General features: G+C 45.9%; 2 protein-coding genes across 7 annotated transcripts in view; one reads left to right on the top strand and one right to left on the bottom strand.

Annotated features, from left to right (window-relative positions):
* The window catches only part of REEP1 (receptor accessory protein 1), a 100,336-nt gene extending 86,615 nt beyond the window's left edge, over window positions 1-13,721 (top strand). For 2 of the 6 annotated variants that reach the window (XM_045808865.2, XM_045808866.2), the window contains 4 exons: window positions 144-179; window positions 5,279-5,430; window positions 7,716-7,783; window positions 8,319-10,756. In XM_045808865.2, coding sequence (XP_045664821.2) covers window positions 144-179; window positions 5,279-5,430; window positions 7,716-7,783; window positions 8,319-8,550 — 488 coding nt within the window. In that variant the 3' untranslated portion in view covers window positions 8,551-10,756. Of the gene's footprint in view, window positions 1-143; window positions 180-5,278; window positions 5,431-7,715; window positions 10,757-13,509 lie in introns of those variants that run through there. The other 4 variants (XM_087863647.1, XM_087863648.1, XM_087863646.1 and 1 more) reach the window with 3 other exon arrangements.
* Window positions 13,722-14,801: 1,080 nt separating this feature from the next.
* MRPL35 (mitochondrial ribosomal protein L35) lies at window positions 14,802-24,774 on the bottom strand. The gene is made up of 4 exons (XM_045808864.2): window positions 24,628-24,774; window positions 18,611-18,800; window positions 17,832-17,976; window positions 14,802-15,147 (listed from the first exon to the last, which is right to left on the bottom strand). The coding sequence occupies exons 1-4, from the start codon at window positions 24,668-24,670 to the stop codon at window positions 14,959-14,961; spliced, it is 567 nt and encodes a 188-aa protein (XP_045664820.2). The 5' UTR covers window positions 24,671-24,774; the 3' UTR covers window positions 14,802-14,958.
* Between the last annotated feature and the right edge of the window lie 274 nt (window positions 24,775-25,048).

Genomic DNA, 25,048 nt, shown 5'->3' with positions numbered 1-25,048 from the left:
CACCTTGGTGTCTCTACAGAGACCCACATTCCCGGGACCCCTATATTGAACCCACCGGAATCCCCACACCTCACTGGGGCTGGTTCCTGTCGAGGTTCCTGTCGAGTGGGGGATATCACTGATGGTGTCCCCCATCCCCACAGTGTGTACCTGCTGCTCCACGTGCAGGACCCGGAAAGGTGAGTACGCAGCCAGCCTCCGTGCAGCGCGCTGGACGCTCGCTCGGGAGGAGGTTCTAACCAGAAGCTGGCGCCTGAGCGTGGGGCTCCCTTTCAGCTGCATAGTCTGTGGGGAGGAATCAGGAGGTGAACTCCCTAAAATGACAAGCCTGTGTTATCTTACAGAATCTGCAGCCTACGAATTCAGGAGCTGCTTAACTAGGCGGTTCTGGGTCGGGGTCTATTAAGCGTTGTAGTCAAGATGTCAGCCCGGGCTGTAGTCATCCGAAGGCTTGACTGAGCCTTGAGGATCCACTTCTAAGAGGGCCGTCTCGTGGCTCCTGGCTGCAGGCTCAGGTCCTTACCACACGTCTCTCTGGGGCTGCTCGAGCGTCCTTACAACATGGCGGCTGGCTTCCCCCAGAGTGGAGTGACCCAGTAGAGAGAGGACACGCGGGAAGCCACAGTGTGTGGAAGTCACACACCCCCACCTCTGCCTTCTTCTCTTTCTTGGAAGGGAGTCATGAGATCGAGCCCACACTCAAGGGGAGGGGAACTAATCTCCACCTCTTGAAGGGAGACGCATCAAAGAACGTGAGGAGATATTTTAAAACCACCACCGGGTCATATTTCCTGGTGCTCTGGCGATGAGGACACAGGAACTTACCCAGGTCCTCTGAAGTGACAGAGCCCCGTAGTTCCAGGGGCTTGGGTCCAGGTGCAGCCAAGGGAGCCCTGGTCCTGCTTTGCCACTTACTAGCTACGTAACTGTGCGTGAACCACCTAACCACGCTGAGCCTCGATTTCCTCATCTTAAAATAGACGTGAAGATCCCACTTCCCCGCCTCACTGCGTGGTTGTGAAAAGGCTTTTTGTTACAGCCCCGAGCAGCCAGGAAACCTCAGGGAGCAGGGAGGGGCCCGGGGACTCCTGCTCCTGCCCTCCCTGTGAGTGAGTGAAGGCTTGATGCAGCCATGGTCACGCTGCGGTTGACCATGTTCTCTCCTGACCTGCTCCTGCTGTTTCCCTAACCTTGACTAGACGCATGAGGGACTGGAGGTAGCTCTGGCCTGACTCAGCTCCCCTTTCACCCGCCATGGAAGGCGCCCCCCCATGGAGGAGCTGCCTTTGGCTCCAAGGCAAAAGGCCACCCCACCTGCAGCTGCTGGCTGGCGTGAGAGGAGGAGGCAGGCACAGTCCCCCTACTGCCTGTGCTCCCGGCACTGGGGTGCTGAGGCGTGGCCGGCCCTCCTACAGTGGTGAGAACAGAGGGCATGAGCTGTATTTTAAGAAGTGTCCTGTTTTCCCTTCATTTCTTCATTTGTAAGACTCCTCTAAGGCTTTTGAAAGTCTGTATAAGACCTAGGGGTTTTGGAGACCATAAGCCCAATGTGAAGTGACAGTCAAAAGAGTTCTGAGCAGGGGGACAGTGGAGACCAGTGTCCTCCCTGGGGGCTCACTCTGGCCAGCTCTGTGTGCCTCAGACGCCTCCCAGTCCACATCAGAAACAGCTTTATATATATATATATCTCGAATGATGATGTTGCACACTTAAAACTAACTTGTTATATGTCAATTATATCTCCGTTTTAAAAAGGAAGAAAGGAATGCAGGGGCTGCATAGCAGTGCTAGAGGCACTCCTTGGACCTGGTGGACGCACTGGTTCATGGGAAACAACCTCGAGGTCCCAGCAACCTCAGGCGACTGTGGTTATTTCCAACTATTCACCAATTTTGAGTTTGTAAATTCCGTGAGCCATTCTGAAAGCCTCTAATTCTGGGATATTACCCCTTGGGGGACCAGGGAGAAGAAAGCTGCCTTGTCCTGCATTCCTTCTTCAGGGGACTGCTCTGTGCTGTTGTCTGGGAAGCCCTCACCCTTTGTGACCGCTGATGGTTTCCAAATCAGAGGCTGCACTCCCAGAGCATTGAAACAGAACTGTGGTTGACTGCAGGGATTTAGTCCAGTCTGTTCTCTGCAGGCCCTGCGGGGATGGGGATGTTGGGGACTGGGTAGCGGGCTGGGCTGGGTGGGGCCTCGGGCTGCGATGACTCTGCTCAGCTGTGATCTGGGAGTCTTTGCCCCAGCCCTCTCTCTCTCGGGCCCTCTGACACTCAGTGCCCCAGAGTTCTCCCCACACCTCCAGTCTCCCTAAGGTCTGCATGCAAGGAACCAGGTTTGTCTACACCCGGTCCCTTTGTGCTGGTGGGAAAGTCCCTGAACTCTCCAGGCCTCAGTCCCCTCTTCCTAAAGCGCGGTCATCTCTTCAAGTGAAGGGTGCAGGCTGTGGAGCGTCAGCAGATGGTGTTGGGGGGCTGGAGGCTAGCTCTGGCCAGTGATGCCATGGGAGAAGATTTCAGGGGGTCACAGATGCTTTGGTCAGAGGGCCCCTCCTGGTCCCTTGAGATGATTTTCATCTTTGCATCTCAGACCCCAGAAGAACATTCTCTCCCCGCTTCGGCTCCATTCCTTCCCTTCTGTCAGTCGATTCCCTGCTGTTTCTGGAAGGGGTCTCTTTCTATTATTATTATTATTATTATTATTATTACTATTACTATTACTATTATTACCTCTCCTTCCTGCCTGGCTGTTCTTTCTCCTTCCTCTTCTCTCTACCTGCCTTGATGTAATGTAGACCTCAAGTCTGTATGACTGCTCAGAATTAGTCATAGAGATGTACTTTTTTCTTTAAAAAAAAATCAACTGTGTGGGACATCATTTTAAAAAGCAAAGTCATGCCTTTTACTCCCCCATTGAAGGAGAGAGAGAGAGAGCATTGCATTGGCTTTGAGTGTGGCCTGGGCTGCGTGTTTCCTCCGGGCGGCGGCGGGAGCTGTCCGAGGTTTCGAGCGTGAGAAGGGAGGGGGTGTACGTCTGTGCGTGCACCTGTGCGTATGCACGCACGCTCACACGTGTGTGCGCTTCATCTCCGAAGACCCTTTCCCTAACAGGATATTGTTTTCTTTCTCCTCGGTGGCTGTCGGGGACGCGGATGTAAGTGTTCCAGACGGGCGTGCTCTTCTTCACGTTTGCTGACTTCCATTAATGGCTCCCACTAACGTGTGCTGTGTGGGATGTGTTTGCTAACCTGGGGGTTGTTTGGCACTGGGGGAGGGGAGGGGAGGGGGAAGGCCTCGGGCTTGGTGCAGACGCATCTACTCAGGCCTCCAAGGGCTCTGAGACTCGGCCAGTTTATTCCTCCTTGCTCTCCCCACAGAGAGAAGAGGTGGAGCTGCCCGCCAGCCTACTTAGTCCTGCTGACACATTTGCTAATACAGAGTGTCAGCCTAGGCTGTGGCAGGCAGCAAGGACTCCTGCACTTTCCTAGAGGCCACCCAGCCTTGGGCACTAGGGTGGCATCTCTGCAAGCTTGGCTGCTGTCGTCTGAGGTTTGAAGGTGGTGGCTGGGGCCATGAACTTGCATGAGAGTCACTACCCCCAAAGGTCGTCTCTGGGAGTGATCGGAGTATTAAGGAGTGGATAGTAATGGCACAAGAAAGGCCCTGGACCGAGATTTGGAGGGAACAGAGGCACAGACTCAAACAGTCCCCAAGCCCGCTCCCAGGATGCAGTTTCATGCTGGGGCGGAGCTCGCCAGGCTGCTTCTGTGGTTTCTGCTCTAGTCTGAGGCCTTTTGGCTCTAGGTAGGTCTGTTTCTTTTTCCTCCTGTCAGGCAAGAGGTATCTGTGTCCAGAAGGAATTTCTCTGTGGACGGTGTGAAGGTCTGACTTAAGATGAGAACTAAGCTCTCAGATGATGTCAGGATTCCACCTAGGACGGGACCAGAGGATAACCTAAACCCACCTACTCTACCCCCCAGGTGGGGGGATGCACAGAGCAAAAAAATCAAAGGAAGATTAGTGATCTAAGTCTTGGCCCTTACCAAGGCACTCACTGTCAGAGCAGGCCATTCCCAGCCTGCAAGTCTGCTTTGCAACTCCCAGTGAAGACAGCCTAGCTCTCGTGCTGCCTCCTGCTGGCTGTTAGGAAGTATAGCAGCAGTACCTGGAAAAGCTGCTCAAGATTAGGGTCTGTTCTTGGTTTTGCTTACCCCACACCTGGTTAAGTTGGCTGCTGCGTTACAGTCTAGCGAGTCCCTGTTGATGGAGGAAACACATCTGGTGGCTCACTGTGTTTTTAGGAGCAGTAGCAGGGTGTTCCAGGAGTTCTGTTTTCTTTCTGCAGGCCTGCAGTGGTTGACCAGATGATCTGAGGGCTCTTACATCTACAGTCTGTGATTCTAGGTAAAAGCAATATATGAAACATAGAGAGCTAGCTCTTTGAGTGTCAGATAAGCTGGGCATGTGCAGGAGGTATTTTATATCTTGACTGAAATAGAATCACCTGGCTAGATGACATGGATATGCTTAAACTTTGAACGTTTTAAAAAATACTGTGCATTCAACAACATGAATTAATTCTGGAGTTTCTCCTGTGGACTTAATTAAGGTAGACTAAAGCAGGAATCTTGCTGTCATCTGGGGGGAAGGGTATTCCGAGGTTCTCTCTCCACTAGGCTTCCTTGCTTCTCTGGGACTTGGCCTTTGAAATGAAAATCTACGTAACTTTGCTTAAGGTTCTCTCCTCAGGCTTCTTAGCACTTGACATCCTGTCTCAAAGGCTTGGAGCTGAATATGCAAATGTTATGCATTGTCCGCACAGCTTGTCTGCGGAAGAGAGGAAGCGGCGAGGCCCCTCTGACTGAATTCAGTGCAGTTACTCATTCTAGAGGCGACGCTTTCCCTGAGCATTCTTTGGTGTGGCATCACAGGTCTCAGCCCCAGGGTTTGACACCTCTCAGTTAAGGCAGAGTCCTCCTCCTGGGGCGGTGGTGCCCCCATCTCCCTTGGTAGCTTATCAGTAGGCTCTGGAGCCCTGCGTGTTCCTGTGCGCAGTGCCTGCTGGTTTCCAGTGGCACCCCCACAGCCCAGGACTGCCCTGCACGGAGGCCCAGAGGATGCTGGCTGCTTCTTCAGACACCGGGACCTCGGCTGTCCTAACAGGCTTGTTGTGCCGTGTGCCTAACCTTGACCTTGCCCGCCCTTCTTTGCTCCTTTCTACGCTGATCCCTCCCTGCTGTACTTTGTCTCCCCCGTGTAGATTGTAAATGGACATTAAGTGGTTGAGGGAGATGTGAATGAGGGTGGTGTGAAGGCTTGGGAGCCCCACCAGGTCCAAAACCCACTGGCATTTTCGGACGAGGAGGAGGAAGATCTGCTGGATTTCATGTACAAGTATAAGTCGCTTCGGAAGACGGAGTTCCCCCTGGAGGTACACGGTGTCTGCGGCTGCGGGTTGGAGCGTGTGTTTGAGATCTGGGGGTCCTGGGAATGGCAGCTCTTGGGGTCCCTGGCATCTCTCGAGTGCCTGGGGTAGAAAGATCTCTCTCCATCAAACAAACAGGACGAACGACTAGGTAGCATCCAGATACTTGCCAAAGGGCAAAAAAGACTCCGCTCATTTTATTTAGAAATAGGAGAGATGAGATAGGGCCTAAAATAAAATTTAAAAATTAGCAACCACTAACCTAAGATGATAGGTGAATGAAAAGCAACCCAAATGTGTGTTTTAGGGGAAGAAAACATGTTATTTGACACATTTCTATAAATGAAGCTGTTCATCACTGTATCTCCAAGACACAGCAGCAGTGCCTGGTACAAAGCGGATACCGATAGAATGTTATTGAAAGGGCACAGCCCTCTAAAAGGACCCAAACCAAATATACTTGATAGATGTACCGTGGCCAGTTGTGGATGTGGATAGAGTTGGCAGCAGGAGGGCCAAGCCTAGAGCCTCAGGGGCCTTGCTTTGTGATGTGGATAGGGAGTCCCCAGCCCTGGGCCCAGGTACGTGGCTGGCGTGGCTGGCAGAACTGGGGACTCCCAGGTCTTCTCTGCCCCTCACGTCTCCTCTCCTAGGCCCCACCTACTGAATACTGTGGCCTGAGAGTCCATCTGAGGCAAGCTGGGAGTCACCCTGTCCTCAGTGTAGGGACCCCTGTGAGACTTAGATGAGGGAATGCACTGAAATGTTCCCCTACTCAAGCACCTTGGCCTATCGACCCCTTTCCGACTAGGACTGTGGTTATTAGCAGTGGGCAGACAGGAGTTCACCAGATTCCTTTCCACGGTGGGGCACACATGGGTCAGTTTTACAGTTAGAGGTATTGGTAAAAGATGTTCTTGGTTTGGTCTCTGCTCAGGCAGTCTATCACAGCCTGGGCAGCCCCATGATGGGGGGAGGGGCTCAGCTCTCCCAAGGAGGGGGCCCCAAACATTGTAGGATCTGAGGGTTTGTACCATTTTGGTTTTGTTTTGTTAAAGCTGTACAAGCGGCTTTACTGTTTGCTTTAAATAGCCCGAGACAGGTAACTAAAAGTTAGGTTTCTCTGATTCTTCTTTTACTCTGTGTCCAGATGTGGCTGGTAAACATTTCCTAGTCAGAAAGGTGTCCTGAGGACTCTGGATGTGGAAGGCCAGAGTTTTCTATTTCCTGCTTTGTTCCCTTTCTCCCTTCCTCCCTCTGTGTGCCTTCCAGGCACTGAGTTACTTCCTGGGAAATGGTGAAGGTGGGCCTGCCCCTGGAAAGTTCACAGTGAGGAGGGGGAGACAGGGACAGAGCAAGCACGCTCTGCCACGGGCGCAGAGTCCCCTGATGTCCTCCTGTGTGCAGAACACTAGGAGAACAAAGAAAGTGACCCTGGGTGTGTGTGTCTGGGCTGTGGGGAGAGGGGCTCAGGAGTGATTTTTGAGCTGGGTCCTAAAGAGGACTATAAATGGCAAGACGGGGGTGGGGGAGGGCTTCAGGTCAGAAAGAATAGAGGTGTAGAAGGGTGCCATAGAAAAATAAGTTAGTAGAGAGAAGTGGACAGAGACAGGGGTTGAGGGTAGCTAGGGGTCAGTTGTGTTACTGCCCCCCCTCCCCGCCCCTGGCCTTGAGTGCTATGCCAGGACAAAAATTTGCTTTTCTTTCATTGTATGAGTAACTTCTGTGATTTGTGTGTTCCATGGAAGGAAGGCTCCCCCCTTGACAGCCATTTGTAGGGGAGATGAGGTGGAACCCTTTATCCTTAAGGACAGTGTTTCCCTTTGCTGTGTGGCTTGCTGTGCATTTAAGGATTTCACATCCGGAAAGAGGACTGGGAACTTGGTGATGGAAATTTTACGCCCGTACCTGGAAACACGAGGCTGGTTTCCAAAGGAAGTAACAAAGACAAGGGGAGAGATGGGGAGGCATTTCTCTGTGCTGAGTCACTTGTTGGGATCATTTTGCTCCCGAGGCGGAAACAAAGGTGTGTCGTCCTTCTGTGCAACCATTTGCTTGGGAGACGCAGGGACTTAGGAGAGTATGAAGAGGGGTGGGGGCGCCTGCCTTCTCAGTTGGCTCACCGCGGGATGCTTGGGATGTGACCCTGATTCCCAGCCGGCCGCCTCACACACATGTGCGTGTGGCCAACGGAGCTGTGTCTTTCCGCACGAACCCACACCGGTGCCCGCCTCACAAGGTTCCACGCATACGCCGAATTGAGGGATGCCTTTTTCTGTTTTCTCTGCCAGGCACCGCCTAGAGTTCTTCGACCCCGCTTTAGGAAGAAAAGTACCTCATCCTCAGCCACCGAAACCACGTGAGTGAGATGAGCCCACAGCACCGGACCCACAGAATGTTTCTTCTCTGCCTTAAAGAGCTAGTCACTAATAGCATAGAAACCCGCAAGCTGGCGTGCTTAGAGCGTGCGGCCTCACAGACGCAGCCTTTTCCCTCTCCCCTCTTGCACTTCGAAGATTTTTATTTTCCTTTTCTTTATGTTGCTGGGGAGAGGCCAAAGGGAATGGTAGTGGGGGGGGGGTGACCTTTAAGTCTGAGGTTAGTGATTTTCCACAACTGGATTGTCAGCAGTATTTTTAGAACAAGAGATCACCCTCACACTGCTGAGATGTACATTTGTAATTTTGTGTTGCATACTTCGTTTTTAGTCCTGTAAATGCAAACTAAGCAATTTTTTAAAACTTTGTTGTTGTTGTTGTTCTTGGTACTAATACTTTGGACTATGATGTACATATTTATGGCTTTTGGCTTAATCTGATGGACTCGCAAGGGCTGCCAGAGGTTCTGATATGTAAGAAAACTGCGAGATATGTAAAAAATTATTTTGATTCTAGAGAATGTCTCAGATGTGCTTCTAAAACTTCTAAATACAACTCCAGTAGAACATCCCTTTTCCAGCAGGACGACGGTCCATCTTCTTCAGACAGATGTTTAGTCCAAACACCAGAGATGCTTAGCACGAAGAGACAGTATTGTAATGACAGAGAGGAGTGTGATGAGGCCAGGGGAGCAGCCCAGAATGAGAGAAACCACAGGAAGCTGGTCTCCCCCTGGGTTCTGGATTAAGAGCTTCTGAGTCTATCCAAGGGATTCACCAAAGCCTTAGGCAGGTGGCTCACCCTTGGTAAAGCTTCCTGGGGATGTGAACTCACAGGCCTGCTGAGAGGAATCATTTTGAGTGTTCCAAAAGTGCTGGACGAATGACTGTTTCTGCTTCATAGTTACAGTTCTGTGACTTATTTCCCCAGGGAGAGGAGCCTACAATCTGAGCACCTTGATTAAGAGAACACCAAGCAAAAGCCAACCAGTCCACCCAACCCAAACCAAACCCAAAACTATGTTTCAGATATGCCATCAAATACATCTGAGACACCTATCAAAATGCTGGGCTCTAGAAAGGTTTCAGAGGTTGAGATCTTTATGGACTGACTTGCTGCTCAGCTCCCTGGGTGGCCGTGGCTCACACCCTCTGTTCCCTTCCTGGCTTGTGCAGAATGTGAGCGAGAGAAGTCGCACACTCATGGGCACTCCATGTCTTACTGGACGTCTTATGCAAGCCGGGATCGCTTAGTAGAATAGAGCACTATCTGAGGGGACTCTCTACTTAGACTGAGAACTTTATCAGAAAAGGACAGTCTGGTTTAGGTAGCATTTTGGCCCGAGGTATCTCCTCGAGCCTTGGAGAGCTGAGCCTAAATGTAGGACTTGTATAGTTGTGCTTAGAGTTGGTGTTTTCTTTCAGTGTAATGCATGCAGTGGTCACAACCCAGTCACGTATAATACTCGGATTGTGTTTGCTCATAGATATGCCCTGAAGACTAGAGAATTAGTGTTACGTACCACATAGAACTTACTGTCAACCAGCTGTAGACAGCCCGGTTAAAGACTGTTTGCATTACTGAGCGACGTGAACGCGCATCAGTAGTCTTTGCTGATGACACACTGACTGGACCTTTGCCGCCGAGAAAGGTTTTTCCTGAAGTTGATTGTTGCCAGATACGCATATTTAAATCCCTTCTTCCCACAAATCCCCCGAAGGTGACTTTGTAATTTACAACAGGATTTAGGAAAAGCAAATTCGTGGTTCAGAGGGCTCTTCGTTGTCCGTGCCCCACACCCACCAATACCTAAACCCTTTAGGGAAGACAACATCTGTTTCTTCAAGCTCACTGAATAGTTCCAGAGGAAAAATATATGCTTTAAATGTATTTACCTGTTAGTTGGGAGTACCCAGAATTATCAGAAACAGCTTCACTTCAGCAGCTTTTTAGCAAATTTTTTTTTGCCAAAATATTAAATGCCTTTAGCAGCAGAGATCCTTCGTGAACAACCTATGTTTTCACCATTTTACAATGTAAAGTTTTAACAAGTACAAGCTACCGAGTTTGCACTCAACTATGCCAAAACCAAGTTTGAAGCGCTCTACTCTCAGACACGCTGTATTACTTCTCCTTCAAGATTTAAAAAAATACAAAGGTATCCAAACTGCTGTCTTAATGTAAATGTAACTATTTTTCCTTCAAGTGTTGATTAGGGAGTTGTTTTCTCTCTTAAAAACACTCACTGTACAAATGAGAGCAGCTGTCATATTTCTGGCAAAATGTGTTTACTTATCCCACGAGCTGTATATTTGTGTATGGACTGACATAAAATGTGAATGCCCAGTGTACATAGAGTGGTGTGCTGTTCTGTCTAGAGGATATCACCGCACATTTTTAATTTGCTGATTTACAGACACAGGCTGTTTACAAAATGCTAGCTCGAAAGTCTGTCATTTTCATGGAATAACTTTTAGTTATTTGCCTTTGGGCACCTGTTTCTGAGGAGGTGAGACGCGGGGGTGTACTTAGACCCCGGAGAGCTTCGTCGTAATCCCTCCCAGCTTTGTGTGAATAGCTTGCTCACTTCACCGGCCTCTGAAATGTGTTCTCTACAGTAAACTGTCTGCGTGTTTGTGCTCCCAGTGCTCGTCCACCATGGTCACAGCTGAGTATCTCCCCAGTCCTCACCTTGCACAGTATGTGACATGGCAAGGGATGTGCTTCCTTCTCCAACAGCACACTCAGAGAGCTGACCTTCCGATGGTGACTGTGCACTTTCCCTAGTTTAGTCCTGTAGTCGCTATAGAATGATCTGTAATAAAATAGTATACTGGACTGTGCGTCAAAGGGGTGTAAAATTACAGTATTCCAAAGGTTGAAGTTCTGCTGTTTTGTTATAATGCCTGATACCTATCTTGAATAAAGTCTTAACATTTTTCTTTTAAAAAACATCTTTGTAATGTTGAGCTTATAAGGAAAGAGAAAACACTTTAAAAAACAACAAACGTGGAAGGTAGCAAGGGTGAGAAGCTGAGAGCTCCGTCACTAAGCGGCCTGGTGCCTTGGCCCCATGCCTACTGCCTAGAATTGGTGTGTGTGTGGGGGCGGGGGGAATCAAATGCGTGTTTTGCAAACCAGTCGAGCACATAAATATAAACCTAGTAGTATGTTTTGCATTTTGAAAGTCACCAGTGGAGGCTGTGTAGCTGTAAAAATAGAGCAGTTCATTTGGTGGGCAGTTTTAATTCTGCAAACAAAAATTTCTGGTCTGCCGTTTCCCTTCTTGGTACCTATTCCCTTCCCTGCAAGTGAGGGAGTACGTGTGAGATCAAGCGGGTGGTATGTGCAGAGGCGCACGGGGTGGTGCGGACCCCCTTTACACCACCGCAGCCCCTGCCTTTAAACGGTGAGTGGTCTGAGCACCTCGCTGGCTCAGTCGGGAGAGCTTGCGACTCTTCATCTCAGGGTTCTGAGTTTGAGCCCCGCGCTGGGTGCAGAATTTACTTAAAAATCTGCATCTATGAACAGGCACACATAAGCTTCATTGGCTGGTCACAAAGACTTGGACACTTAAAATGAAACATTCTCTTTGCCTTTATAGTCTTCTGTATGTTTGACATGAGGGCTATAAAACAGAGCGGTAGCAGGTAAAGAAGCACCCTCAGAAGGCTGGAAGGAAGATGAAGAGATGGAAAGGTTGAAAATCCATTCATTTATTCATTTACTGAGCCAAGTCCAATGGCAACAGAACTGAGACTAACCAGGTTAAGAGCTGACAACAGAAAAGCAAAGTTATGATTTGAAGGCTCACTTGATAAAGTACTGAGTATGTATAATGCTACATTATAGTCATTTGTTGATTTAGATATATGAGTTTCCGTGTTAAGACTCCAGGAAATGCGCAGGACTCCAAGACATTAGACCGAGGTTCTGTGACTTACCAGCTGTATTTTGGGTAATTTATTTAACCTTGTATAAGCTGCAGTCTCCTCAAATCTAAACCAGGGATAAATAGCATCTCCCCTGGGCACGTGGCCGGCTCAGTCCAAAGAGTGTGAGATGCCTGATCTCGGGGTCATGGGTTTGAGCCCCATGTTGGGTGCAGAGATCACTAAAAAAAAATAAACTCAAAGAAAAAATACCACCCTGCAAGGCTGGTATGAGGCTTAGCAGTTTTGTATATATATGCCCATCCCTATGCTGGGACATAGCTGGTGTTCAATAAATTATACTTTTACATACATTTCCATGTCATTTAGGTAGATTCTTTAATGTGTTTGGTTTTCAAACTTAAAATCAGTGTTGATGATAAGCCCTGCTACCCGTAAAACAAAAATTATATATATGAAAATTCCCTTTCTCTGAAATCCTATGCCTGTCAGCCCTTCCACTTCAGCCCATGTTTGGATGCTGAGGCCTGGTTGCCAGTCCTTGTCTCTACCTCTCCTACCTCTGGCCTACAGGAAAAACCAAGGTGCTCTGAGGCCCCCAAAACAGAGATCTCTGTTGTCCGCATTTGCACTAGAGAAGTCACGGAGGCAGTGGGAAAGTGGCCTCCTCCTCAACTTCTTCGGGTGCCACTTCCATCCTGCTACCAGGGGTGAGTGAGAGAGGCAGGGGCCAGGCGGCTAAGAAATGATGCAGGGATGCCTCTTGATTTTGACTCAGGTCATGATCTCAGGGTTGTGAGATCGAGCCCTGTGTTGGGCTCTGCACTCAGCACGAAGTCTGCTTGTCCCTCTCCCTCTGCCCCTCCCACATGTGCGCACGCTCTCTCAAATAAATAAATAAATAAATAAATCTTTTTAAAAAATGATGTGGAAACCTTATGAATGGTTGGCCTCTGCTGCCTCAGAAGTTATGAGGAAAGGAAAACCAATCAAAACAGAATGCCATCGGATGCTTGAGTCTTACCTCATCTCAAATCCAATGTCTGTTCTTTATTAATTGGCTGTATAAACAGACATACAGCTGGCCTTCTAGTTTTAGAACCCTCTATCGTCACTCCTTTTCCTCTTAAGGAACATGCACTGGTTTCAAGAAATTCCTCTAATAATCCTAGCCTGACTTGCCACAGAATTTCAATTTGGTTATCCTCAGCCTTATTCTGTTAACAATAGAGAAGCTTCATCTTATCATCATCAACTACTATAGTAAAGGATTTGAAGTAGTAATTGAGGCATAATTCTATTTAATACTGACTTATGATGGTTTGACTTAGGTTTTTCGACTTTATGATGGTGTGAAAGCAGCATTTGGTAGAAACCATACTTTTAATTTTGATTTTGATCTTTTCCCGGGCTAACGATACACGGTAGGACACTCTCTTGTGATGCTGGGTGGTGGCAATGAGCTGAGACTCCCAGTCAGCCAAGTAATCACAAGGGTAAACAACTGACAGACTTACAACCATTCTGCGCAGACACACCCTTTCTGTTTTTCACTTTTGGTACAGTACTCAATAAACATGAGACAGTCAACACTTCATTATAAAATAGGCTTTGCGTTAGATGATTTTGCCCAACTGTAGGCCAGCGTAAGTGTCCTGAGCACACTGAAGGCGGGCTAGGCTAAGCCGTGATGTTCGGTAGGTTGGGTGTATTAAATGCATTTTCAGTTTAATGATATTTTCAACTTAGAATAGATTTTTTGGGATGTAACTCCATTGTAAGTTTGTTAAGATCTGTAATGGTTTTTCAACCAGGCAAAGTGCTTTGTTGTTTGAAGATGCTTCCCAGATGACTCTGATGGGATAGCTGAGAACCATCGCCCTAGACCTGAACCACACAGTGAACAGGATTTTCCTCAATGCCTGTCATCTAACCCTCTTCAAGTGAACAATGCTTAGCTCTTGTATCATTTCCAAAATGATTGTTTTCCCTTAGTTTCTACAGTGTGTCTTTGGAAAATGTTTATTCTCACAATTAAAAATATGAAATCTCAGATAAACTAGCCTTTAGGAAATACAGTGCCTTGGGGCCCCTGGGTGGTACAATTGGTTAAGCATCCGACTCTTGATTTAAGCTCAGGTCATGATCTCAGGGTCAAGATCGAGCCCTGCGTCAGGTTCTGTGCTCAGCATGGAGTCTGCTTGTCCCTCTCCCTCAGCTCCGCCCCCCTGCTTGCATGGTCTCTCCCCCTCTCCATCTCTCTCAAATAAATAAATAAATAAATAAATAAATAAATAAAGTCTTAAAAAAAAAGAGAAAAGAAAATACAACGCCTTTCAACTCTTGGATAAAAAGTGTTTGTCTTCACCTCGAAAGCCTCTTGTTTCATGAATGGGCATACTGAAAGGCTATCTCATTTACTTGTCTCTCTATGAACTGAGAATTGTCATGAACACCATAAACCTAGAATACTAGACGTGTGTTGCCACCCCATGCTCACCTCTAAGTGAAACTGTTTATATAACTATTTTTTGCTCCATGTGACCCTGCTTAACACACCCAAGTGAGCCAGGGTGGGTTCCTGACGCAGGTCAGTGACTCCTGATGAGACCTGGTGTTTAGTGAAGAGACAAACTGGCCCAGTTAGTCTGTTGGCAGTTAGAGCTGGGAGATAGAGGCTGAGGGTTGGGATGCAGAAAACAACCTGTGAGGTGCAAGCCAGTTATTATGGGGGCAGAAACTGAGTCGCATACATGGCAGTCCCCAAGCCTAAAAAATCTATCTTCTGCTGCTGGGGCCCTTGGAGGTGCCTTGTATTCGGGAACACCATGTAATTTCTGTTCTTCCTGAGGCCTGGAGGTTAGATGGGGGTGGGGGGTGGGGGTGGCCAGGTGGTTCCTGAGTTCCCACGTATATATCTTAAAATAAGGTCACACTGCTGGAGCTCACTTGTTAGCTTTACAGCCTTCTTACACCTGCCCTAACTTGAAACTCCTTGCAACTAAATAAGCCTCACTGGAACTAGTAAAGCCATTACCATTTGTTAAAAATAATGAACAATTTTAAACTCCTATTTCCCTGAGCAAATCTGAAAATGTTTAATCCATTAAGGGTTCAAACTTTAATACGTTTAATGTTGGAGCTGCGTGTTTCCATACCAATTGGCACAATTTACATCAAGTTTTGTACTTATTCCATTTTGCAAAGACATCATATACGTGAAGATACATACTCAATAGCTGGGAAGTCATAAAACTTCTGATCTATACTTTCAGGTTTGTCCGATCATGATACTTCTGATAGGGATCGTCAGCATACCAGTTTCGCCTCTTCCAGAAAGACGTTGTCATTTTATCTAAGAGCTTACTCTGGGTTTTATTGCAGAACACGAATTCCCTCAAGCGCCTTTTTCTTGCAGCCGTCTTTTTCCATAATTTTTTCTTATAACCAGCCTGTAGATGATATTATAAACATTCAAAAGATGATGTTATATAGGAAACCACAGATATCTTCACTATTCATGGCTTATAGGCCCAGTGGGAACAAAGATGAGACTTACCAGGGCTGGTATGTTTTTCAGAAAGATGTGATTCTCAGTGAGGGGTAGATACAGAAAGCACGTGCAGTTTGAAAAAGACATATTAATAATTTAATACTTTGATAAAAGATTATTTAAATTAGAACCACAGAAAATAAAGCCAAATGACTCTGTGGAGGGCAAAGGATAGAGTAATGATATATAATTATAATTGCTAACTTTATATACATTACCTTATTATCTCTTCAACAGTCTTCAACAACATACTATTATTCTCATTTTACAGATTAAAGAGAAACAACCATTGATTAGAGAAGTTAACGGTAGCAGACCAAGATCAAAGAACTAGTAAGAGTTCTTAACCACTACTCTACTATTTTTCCCAATGTGGAGGATGAGGAAGGGCATTCCTGGCTAGTTGATAACATTTATACTCATTTAAGGGGACTAAGTATTACAGAGGCTGACAAAACCCAGTTCTCAAGTATACTGCTTCATTTCTTCCTTTCACACTGAGGACCAGTTTCTATAGTATTTTTCTAAGGAATAACAAATATAATAAAACCACCGTTGGGAGTGGTAAAGGAATGGTTAACTCGTATATTTAACCCAGAACTGCCATATACACCGTCCAAGCATTATTAATTTTGGAGAATTAATTTTTGAATTAGAAAGAAAGAAAAAAAGAATTTCTGAAGAAAAATTAGATTAAATATAAAATTACAATCATCGTCTGTGTAGAGTAGAAGAGACCTTAGGTGCCCCACAGGTTAATACATGGCGAAAACCACATAGAAAGTTACAGGGGAGGAGAGACTAACACTCAAGCTATTGCTAAGAGCCCCGCGTCCCTCAAGCCAAGAGTGCCCTGGGGCGCTACACTAACTGAACAAAACCACAGCCCTGGGCTGAGAAGGCACCTTGGGTTTCACTCTGACCAGCAACTTCCACACAACAGTTATACTCAGAAATAAGGAAACGTTATTTAAGAGTTCTGGTTTTAACATGCCAGGGATTAGATTTTCTCTACTCCTTGCTTACAATGTAAATTGAAAGTTTCAAACCCAAATCCCCATATCTCTGTAATAATTTTCTAGTTTGCAAGCCAATCTGGGTTCCTGTGGGTCTCTGACTTACAGGTAATTTGCTGTCCTGCCTCTTACCACTAGTACCCTCTGATCATTACTCTATGGAATGCAACCACTATGAAAATGCTTGAAGCTTTTTAGGCACTCTCTAGGTTCAGAAATGGGAGGGAATAAAACTGCTGCAGAAAGTATTTTCAGTTTTTATACATTAATATAAATTAACCCACCCAGCTTTTTTGTTGTCCTCTTAATATTACATTTTGATGAAGCAGGCCACTCCATATATAGAATACTTTTTGGGGTCCTGAGTGGGGACTAGGCATTATGACTGGAGAATCTGATCAGGTCCTTTTTAATAACATGAGCGTTTCAGGGTCCAATAAAAGAGATGTAGAAAGGAAGGCAAAAAACCCCACCCAGCTTATTTTATCTAGGGCCAGATGAAGACCTGGAAATAATCGTATGACAACAAGGGGGAAGAAAATTTCTGGTCCAAAATTCAGAACTATTAACCAAATGACTTAAGTTTAGCTGCTGACGGATTACGTGAGCTTCTGTTTACGAGTGTAGCAAATGAACTACCACGGTTCTGTTCCGAAGGAACGGTCAACCTATTTACCTTAAACTCAGGATTGTTTATAAGACAGGAGATAATCCTTTCAACTAGTGAAAGTCCTACCAATTAAGTATTTTATTTTTATGGGGAAACAAATTTTGATCTTTAAAGAATCGTTTCACTTCCGAGTAGTAAAAGGGAATTAGAATTTGAATAGTTATCAAAACTCAAAGGTGGTTTTGCAAAACTCTAGTCTTCAACTGCTTTGTAACTGTCAGCTACTGTTTCCGAGGATAAAGACGTGAGTGAAAAAGGCCACACACATGCTCACGACATGCTGTGGGAGAGGACAGAGCAGTAATAATTTGCCAGAGGTCCCTTTGGAGGCTGTGGTCCCAATCAAACACGCTGACAGAGAGAAAATCATACAGTTAAGAAAGTGTATGTGGGGTTAATATTCTGTCATAAAGACTAAGACACTGGATATGTATTAATATCCAACCCAAAGCTGGAAAACAACGACAACAAAGTAAGCAGAAGGGCCCTGCAGCCCCCAATCTGAGCCAACCACGCAGTCCCTGCGCAGGCGCCTCTGCAGCCGTGACACTCTAGGCTGAAAGAGGGCCTCCCCACAGGCTATCACACAGGAGGGGTGTCACAGGGCTGCTGGTGATCACTAGATACGCCCGACACGTAGGAGACCTGAGATGAACTCAGCCTACAGTGAGGAGATGAACCACTGTGGATGATACTTGTTTTATGAATGCTTACACACGTCCTCCTCACACGAGTTCATTGACACGAAGAGACACCCGCCAAGCTGGTACTTGAGCCCAGCACCGTAAAAGCTTCTGGTCAACGGGACAAAGATATGTCAAGGAACAGTCTCCCTGAATTCTTCATTTTCATCTGCTCCCATTCCTTTTTCAATTAAATAACAGTGTGAAGACTCACCTTCCTCCTCAGCCACAGGCCAGAATGAAGTCGAAGAAACCTATAGACGACAGCTTTCACGGTCTTCCTTTTCCCTTTCCGTGAACTGAAGTACGTGACGGTTCTGACTGGTAGCTTCAGGACATCTGGAAGCAAGGGGGCCACCCTAAAATATATTAAGAAAAAATTTAACTCCGCAATAAGACTCATTCGAGGATAAAATTCATTTCTATACTTAGAAATGAGTGAAGGAGTTCCACTGGAATAGAGCCGACTTCAATACACATTGTTACCTTAAATGACCCAGGACACTAAGCATAAGTAAGAGCCACTATCGCCGACTGGTAAGCCTTCCATCAACTACCCCCTCAATCCCTGTGAGAGAATTCACCCTATGTATTTTAAGCACCTGATTTCTTCAGATTACCAAGTCTTTGAGGACTTCAGTTTATCTTTGTATCCTTTCTGCCAAGCCGGGCACCCCGGAGTCCTCAACTAAGTATTTGTTGACTAAATGAACACCAGCCTCGCATGCTGAGCGTCTCGTTCACCCTCCGCTTTGGCTGACAGCTTCCATCCAGGAAACCACATCTAGAACATCAGAAGTGTGCTCCGGTGGTCCCTGCTGCTGGCACGTAGGCATATGGGGATAGCAGTCATATTCTCCCACTCCGGCAGGCAAAGTCTACATGACAAACTGCAGGCAGGCGAAGAGTACCATCTGCTTCGAAGGTGTCTCTGCGGGCATGAATATTTTACAGTTTCTGTCTAAGCACCACGTTCACTGAAATACACTCTACCTGTTGAGGATTGCTGCCGTATGCCCACATGGCAGGTTTCTGACACAGGCGCTGAGTCCGGGAGCAGAGGAAACAACTGGTGTCTGAAGAGAACTAAAATGTCGGGTGGACAGTGCAGAGCTGAGACAGGCATTCTTGACACGGCTTTGATAGGCTGAAGATACCAAGGTGTTCAGGGGCCGTAAGACTCCTGTAAAGAGAGAAACATACTGGTTTCCTACAATACTCCAAAATATGCATCCAGATATTTATGTAAAATGAATGTGTCAAAACAAGGTGAGCGTCAGACTCACCTGTGGAGATTTTTACCAACTTCAGTGAGGTATAACTTACGTACCACAAAATTACCCATTTCTGTAATTCAATGCTTTTTAATAAATTTAGGAAGTTGTGCGACCACCACCACGATCCACTCTGATATGTCCTAGTTCTGTGTTCAACAGTAGGGAAGAAAAATGTTCGCAACACTAAGTCCCCCCTGCCCGATCCTCTCCTCTGACGAGCCAGGGCTCCCTAGCACAGAGTGCAATGGCAAGGCGGACACAGAGAGCCTGGCCGTTCCCCGGAGAGGCAACAGAGTGGCAAGAGGAGTCATAAAGAAAGCAGAAGAGGTACTTGAGCTCTCTAGGAAATGAACAGGCCACGGGAGGAGCAGGTAGCGAGTCCAGGTAGGATGAACAACATACAAAACGGCAAGGGGGGCTGAAACAACGTGCCCGGAGCGGGGACTGGACGAGCCAGAGGCTGACACTGCTTGCCCGACAGTAGGCGATGCCTGGGCGCCGTTCAGAAGGCACCTCATGGGGTGGGGGCCGGGGGGGCCGAGATGCGTGGACTGAATCCAGTCCTCTTCACCTATTCCTCACATTATTGCCAAAGTAAGAGTCCGGGGCTACAAAGCAGAATCACTCACAGGGCACTGACCCGACTCCGATTCTGAGTCGAGGGTGGGACTCAAGAATGTGCACGCCGAGAAAGCGCCACGGGATGATGGAAATGCCCCCAAACTGGATTGCGGTGATGGTGGCACGACCCATTAAATTGACTAAAAATCATCAATCGTACACATAAAACAGGTAATTTTATGGTAGGTAAATTATACCTCAACCGTGTTTTTTTTTTTCCCCAAAGATTTTATTTATTTATTTGACACAGAGAGAGACAGCCAGCGAGAGAGGGAACACAAGCAGGGGGAGTGGGAGAGGAAGAAGCAGGCTCATAGCGGAGGAGCCTGATGTGGGGCTCGATCCCAGAACGCCGGGATCACGCCCTAAGCCGAAGGCAGACGCTTAACGACTGCGCCACCCAGGCGCCCCTCAAAAGTGGGTTTAAAAAAAAAAAAATTCCACAGGTGAGACTGCAGTTCAGCCAGGGCTTAGAACCACTGCCTTCCTGTTCAGTGCACTGATTTCACATAACAAATGAGGGGCGGTGTAGCGTGGGCCTGGACTGCTGGTGTTTGAGTCAGACTGTCTGCACTCATATTCCAGCTCCACTCTCACTAGCTGTGTGACCACGGGCAAGGTACTTAACCCTTCTGGGCTCCAGTTTCCCCAAATTTAAATAAGGTTAGTCATGGGGAGGTGATAAGAATTAAATGAGAGAAAACATGAAAAGTGCTAGGAAGAGCACTTGGCACAGAGAGATCATTTAATGAATGCTAGTAGCAGAGAGTTAAGAGCAGAGAAATGCTTAGCAAAAATGGTATAATGTTAACAGATGGCAGGAGAAGGACTGAATACGTAAAACCCATATTTTGCTTTTCTATTCTCCATCAAAGATAACAATTTTCAAACTAAAAAGGGTAGTATAAACATTAATGAGTGAGCTGAAATCCAAGATTCAGGAGACTGTTGAGGGAGCCCCTCTGGGAGCTTGGAAGTGAAATTCTCTACTGCAAGGCATTCAAGTCTCCAGGTATAAATAACTTGTATTTCAAAGAATTGTAAATATTTGCAGACATGAGTACAAACTAAGAGGTAATCTTTGAAAGATTAAATGAATTGAAGAGGAGAACAGTAGACAAGAAAATGTCCCAATTTTCACAAGGTCACCAGAACTTGGTGTCTTGGTTAAAACAAAACAAACAAAAACTCTCAGAAATTCTTAGAAACCTCCCCTGAAGGAAGTGAGCAGGTAAGAGTCTAGAACATATAAATGGGTAAATTACAGGCTCATTTGTAGGGAAAAAAAAGGAGTTAGAATGGATAAATAAACAGGAAGTGCACACAAAAAAAATCTACATTGTCAACTGGGAGGGAATCGTTCCTTGAAAAGATGGGGGCGCCTGGGTGGCTCAGTCATTAAGTGTCTGCCTTTGGCTCAGGGAGTGATCCCGCCGTTATGGGATCGAGCCCCGTGTCAGGCTCCTCCGCTGGGAGCCTGCTTCTTCCTCTCCCACTCCCCCTGCTTGTGTTCCCTCTCTCGCTGGCTGTCTCTCTCTCTGTCAAATTAATTTAAGAAAAAAAGAAAAAGAAAAGAACTTCGTTTTTTGATGTAGTCACTAGACTGGGAAATCATGGGATGTCCAGACACAATGTATCCTGACTTTAGGAAGGCATGTGAAAAGGTTTCTTTATATTCTAAAGAAATAAATGTGGGCAGGATAATAGTACAGTTAGGTAAATTCCAAGTTGACTAGAAACTATCCCCGAATTAGTTGATTGCTGTTCTGATGAAAGTCTTTTCCTGGCTCCCTAATTGATTATATCTTCCTCAATTTTTATGAAGGTCCTGAAGCTGCATAAAGCATGTCTGTCAAATCTGCATGAAAGCAAAGTCCAAAGACTATCTGGACTCAAAGTGATCTTGGTAAAACGGATCAAAATTAACAAGACAAAATCTAGGATAAACACACTGAAGTTAGAAAAAAATGAAGGGGGGCGCCTGGGTGGCACAGTCGTTGAGCGTCTGCCTTCCGTGGGATCGAGCCCCACATCAGGCTCCTTTGCTGGGAGCCTGCTTCTTCCTCTCCCACTCCCCCTGCTTGTGTTCCCTCTCTTGTTGGCTGTCTCTGTCAAATAAATAAATAAAATCTTAAAAAAAAAAAAAAAAGAAAAAGAGAAAAAAAATGAAGGAAGGGTGAATCTTGCTTGATAGCAGTTCCTGGGAAAATAACTTGGGGGCCTTATACACCATACCCTGGGGTGGATCAACCCCGTGATTTAGCTTGTAAAACCTAAACACAGGGGCGCCTGGTGGCACAGCGGTTAAGCATCTGCCTTCGGCTCAGGGCGTGATCCTGGCGTTGTGGGATCGAGCCCCACATCGGGCTCCTCTGCTATGAGCCTGCTTCTTCCTCTCCCACTCCTCCTGCTTGTGTTTCCTCTCTCGCCGGCTGTCTCTATCTCTGTCAAATAAATAAATAAAATCTTTAAAAAAAAAAAACAAACCTGAACACAGCCTCAGAACGTGCTGACAAAAGGGTAGCACACAAATCAAGGGCAGTAATTAACTGCTCCTTCAGTCTTCTGCCCTGTTTGGGCACTTTGATACACACTGGCTTTCTCTAAACACATTCTTATATGGAGAACACAGATATTTTAACAAAGTGACACAAAACCAGGGTTTTGAAGGAATAAGAGGAGGCAGAGGGAACAGGGAATGTACAGGTGAAGAGTCAAAAAAAAAAAAACAAGGGGAGGGATAGTAAGTTTGGGGAATTACAAATAGCTCCGTGTGGCAGGAATCAAAACAATGGGGAGTGGGGAGGAAAGTGAGTATGACTGTCTAAACTAGTGGTCTTTAAGCTTTTTGATCCCATACCCTCTAAAAGTATTATGAAAATGCTAAGTGAAATAAGTCAAGCAGAGAAAGACAACTATCATATGATTTCTCTCATCTATGGAACATAAGAACTAGGATGATCGGTAGGGGAAGAAAGGGATAAAGAAAGGGGGGGTAATCAGAAGGGGGAATGAAACATGAGAGACTATGGACTATGAGAAACAAACTGAGGGCCTCAGAGGGGAGGGGGGTGGGGGAATGGGATAGACCGGTGATGGGTAGTAAGGAGGGCACGTATTGCATGGTGCACTGGGTGTTGTACACAACTAATGAATCATCGAGCCTTACATCGGAAACCGGGGATGTACTGTATGGTGACTAACATAATATAATAAAAAATCATTAAAAAAAAAAAAAAAACAAGTGGTTTTTAGATGTAATGAAATTTTTATGAATACTAAATCCAACAATTATTGAGGTTAAAATAATATTACATTTTGGCAATAAACATTTATTAATTAAAAAAAATAAATAAAAGTATTATGAAAAATTATGTATGGGGCTCAGTCCCATGACCCTGAGATCATGACCTGAGCTGAAATCGAGTCTGACACTTAACCGACTGAGCCACCCAGGTACCCCTGGGGTGACTTTAAAGAAGCACATCACTTTCACAGTATCAGGCAATGCTGAATATATACATATTCTGATTCAGCAGTTTCACGGCCAGTTTTATAAGTATATACACAAGCACGTTGTACAGAAATTCTTGCACTCATGTGCCAGGACACAAGGAAAATCAGCTTTGTACCTAATCGCCCCAAACTGAAAACACTCAAATGCCCAGCAACCACAAAATGGAGAATTGTGGGGTGGTCGAATAAGAGACTATTATATAGGAACAAGAAAGCACTACAGCTAAACCCAAAATGAATGAATTTCACAAAGTGAAAGACACAAGAGTACATACTGTGTGATTCCATTCATGTAAAGTACAAAAACAGGAAAAACTAAACAATACATTACTTACAAATGCCTATATAGATGTTCAAATTATTACAGAAGGGGCACCTGGGTGGCACAGAGGTTAAGCGTCTGCCTTCGGCTCAGGGCGTGATCCCGGCGTTATGGGATCGAGCCCCACATCAGGCTCCTCTGCTATGAGCCTGCTTCTTCCTCTCCCACTCCCCCTGCTTGTGTTCCCTCTCTCGCCGGGATAAATAAGTATTTATCTCTGTCGAATAAATAAGTAAAATCTTTAAAAAAAAATTATTACAGAAAAAAAGACAAGGTTAACAATGAAATGAGGCTACTGTTTATATTAAGCAGAAAGAGGGAATTTTCCTTAGGAGAAGCACAGAGAGGTAGAGAAGAGGTTCCTGGTAGTGTTCTGTGTCCTGCCTTCAGTGTTACACAGGTGTTTGCTTTAGAGTTACTTGTTAAGCCATTCGTGTATGTTACATTTTTCTTCATATGTTATTTTCACAATTAAAAAATACTCCTCATAAACATGCTCTTCTGTAACAGTTGGGAAATTTACATTGTAGCTTTTTTCCTTATTTCTATTCTTCTTACACAGAATTTTATCCTAATTTATTTTGTGGATACGTAATTTACCGATAATCTTATCACATTTAAATAATATTTTTTGCTGAAGTCCTTAGAGCGAAGGCAACTTAATTTAATTGCCTTCACTCCTGTCATCGCTCTCAGCAGAGAAATCCTTATGACTGCCCCAGTGCTGGGGACTGAGTGAGCAAAAAAACAGCCACATTTCCTGCACATTGTGTGAATCTCATACATACAAGCTTGCTGTGTCTTAGGCACTACGCGGGGCGCTTTACACGCACGAGCTCATCTAGTGCTCAGGTATATGGGGTCACCCTCATTTTAGAGCTGTAGAACCTAAGGTTCAGAGAAATTACTTTTTCAAGGCCAAAGGTCATAAGTGGCGCGTTCTACCCTCTAAATGAAGTTAGCAGGGACTTTTCTGTCTCCTTCGCCCTCCTTCGCCCCAGTCCTTCTAGTCTGTTTTCTAGGTAAGGCGGACTGGCCAGGAGCCGGTAAAGAAGCGGAAACTTGGGGACACCCAGGTCTGCCCGGGTCCCAAAGTGTCGGGAATCTCCGAAGCGACAGGCCGAACACAGGCAGTCCCGGAGAAAAATCGGAGCAATCTTCTGGCCTTTTTTTTTTTTTTTTTTCTGTTAACCTCCACGCTAAGCGCCTACTCCATCCTGCACCAGTCCCGACTTCTATGAGGGGATAAATCAACCGCACGGCTTTCCACTGACCTGATGCTGCTCTCACGGCACGAGCAAAGGCAGGAACCGCCATCTTGCCACCCCGGCCTACGGCAGCTGCATTGGGTCTAAAAGCTCCAGGGCAAAAGGGAATTAAGAAAAAGAAATTTGGGTGGAGCCGAAGGAGGAGGAAAAAAAAATGAATAAAGGAAGACTGAATGTCTTCTATATGCCAGGCTATTCTTCACCGCTGTAAAACAAGTGCCTATGAAGAGTTTCTGACATATAGTAGGCTCTTAAATTTTTAATGAGCATTTGGTTGACAGATCTATTTAAAGTACACAATTTGAAACACAATTTCTTTTTGCTCATTTTATTAAATTTGAGAAAATAACTTATTTTCTTCCAAAGGTGGTGGCTGTTAGGCTAAGTGAGTAGGAAATAGCAATGATATTTAAAAAAAATTTTTTTA

This window comes from Ursus americanus, chromosome 7 (genome assembly GCF_024610735.1).
Source record: "Ursus americanus isolate L20-20 chromosome 7, mUrsAme1.1.p, whole genome shotgun sequence".
Lineage (NCBI taxonomy): Eukaryota > Metazoa > Chordata > Mammalia > Carnivora > Ursidae > Ursus > Ursus americanus.
This window is presented reverse-complemented; position numbering and strand designations above follow the sequence as displayed.

Excerpts from the sequence above, each read along its gene's own strand:
- MRPL35 (XM_045808864.2), bottom strand. The coding sequence starts at position 24,670 with ATGGCGGTTCCTGCCTTTGCTCGTGCCGTGAGAGCAGCATCAG. Across the intron at positions 18,801-24,627 it reads TGCCGTGAGAGCAGCATCAG|GAGTCTTACGGCCCCTGAAC; the intron begins GTCAGTGGAAAG and ends CTCTCTTTACAG. Across the intron at positions 17,977-18,610 it reads ACGGCAGCAATCCTCAACAG|GGTGGCCCCCTTGCTTCCAG; the intron begins GTAGAGTGTATT and ends AATATATTTTAG.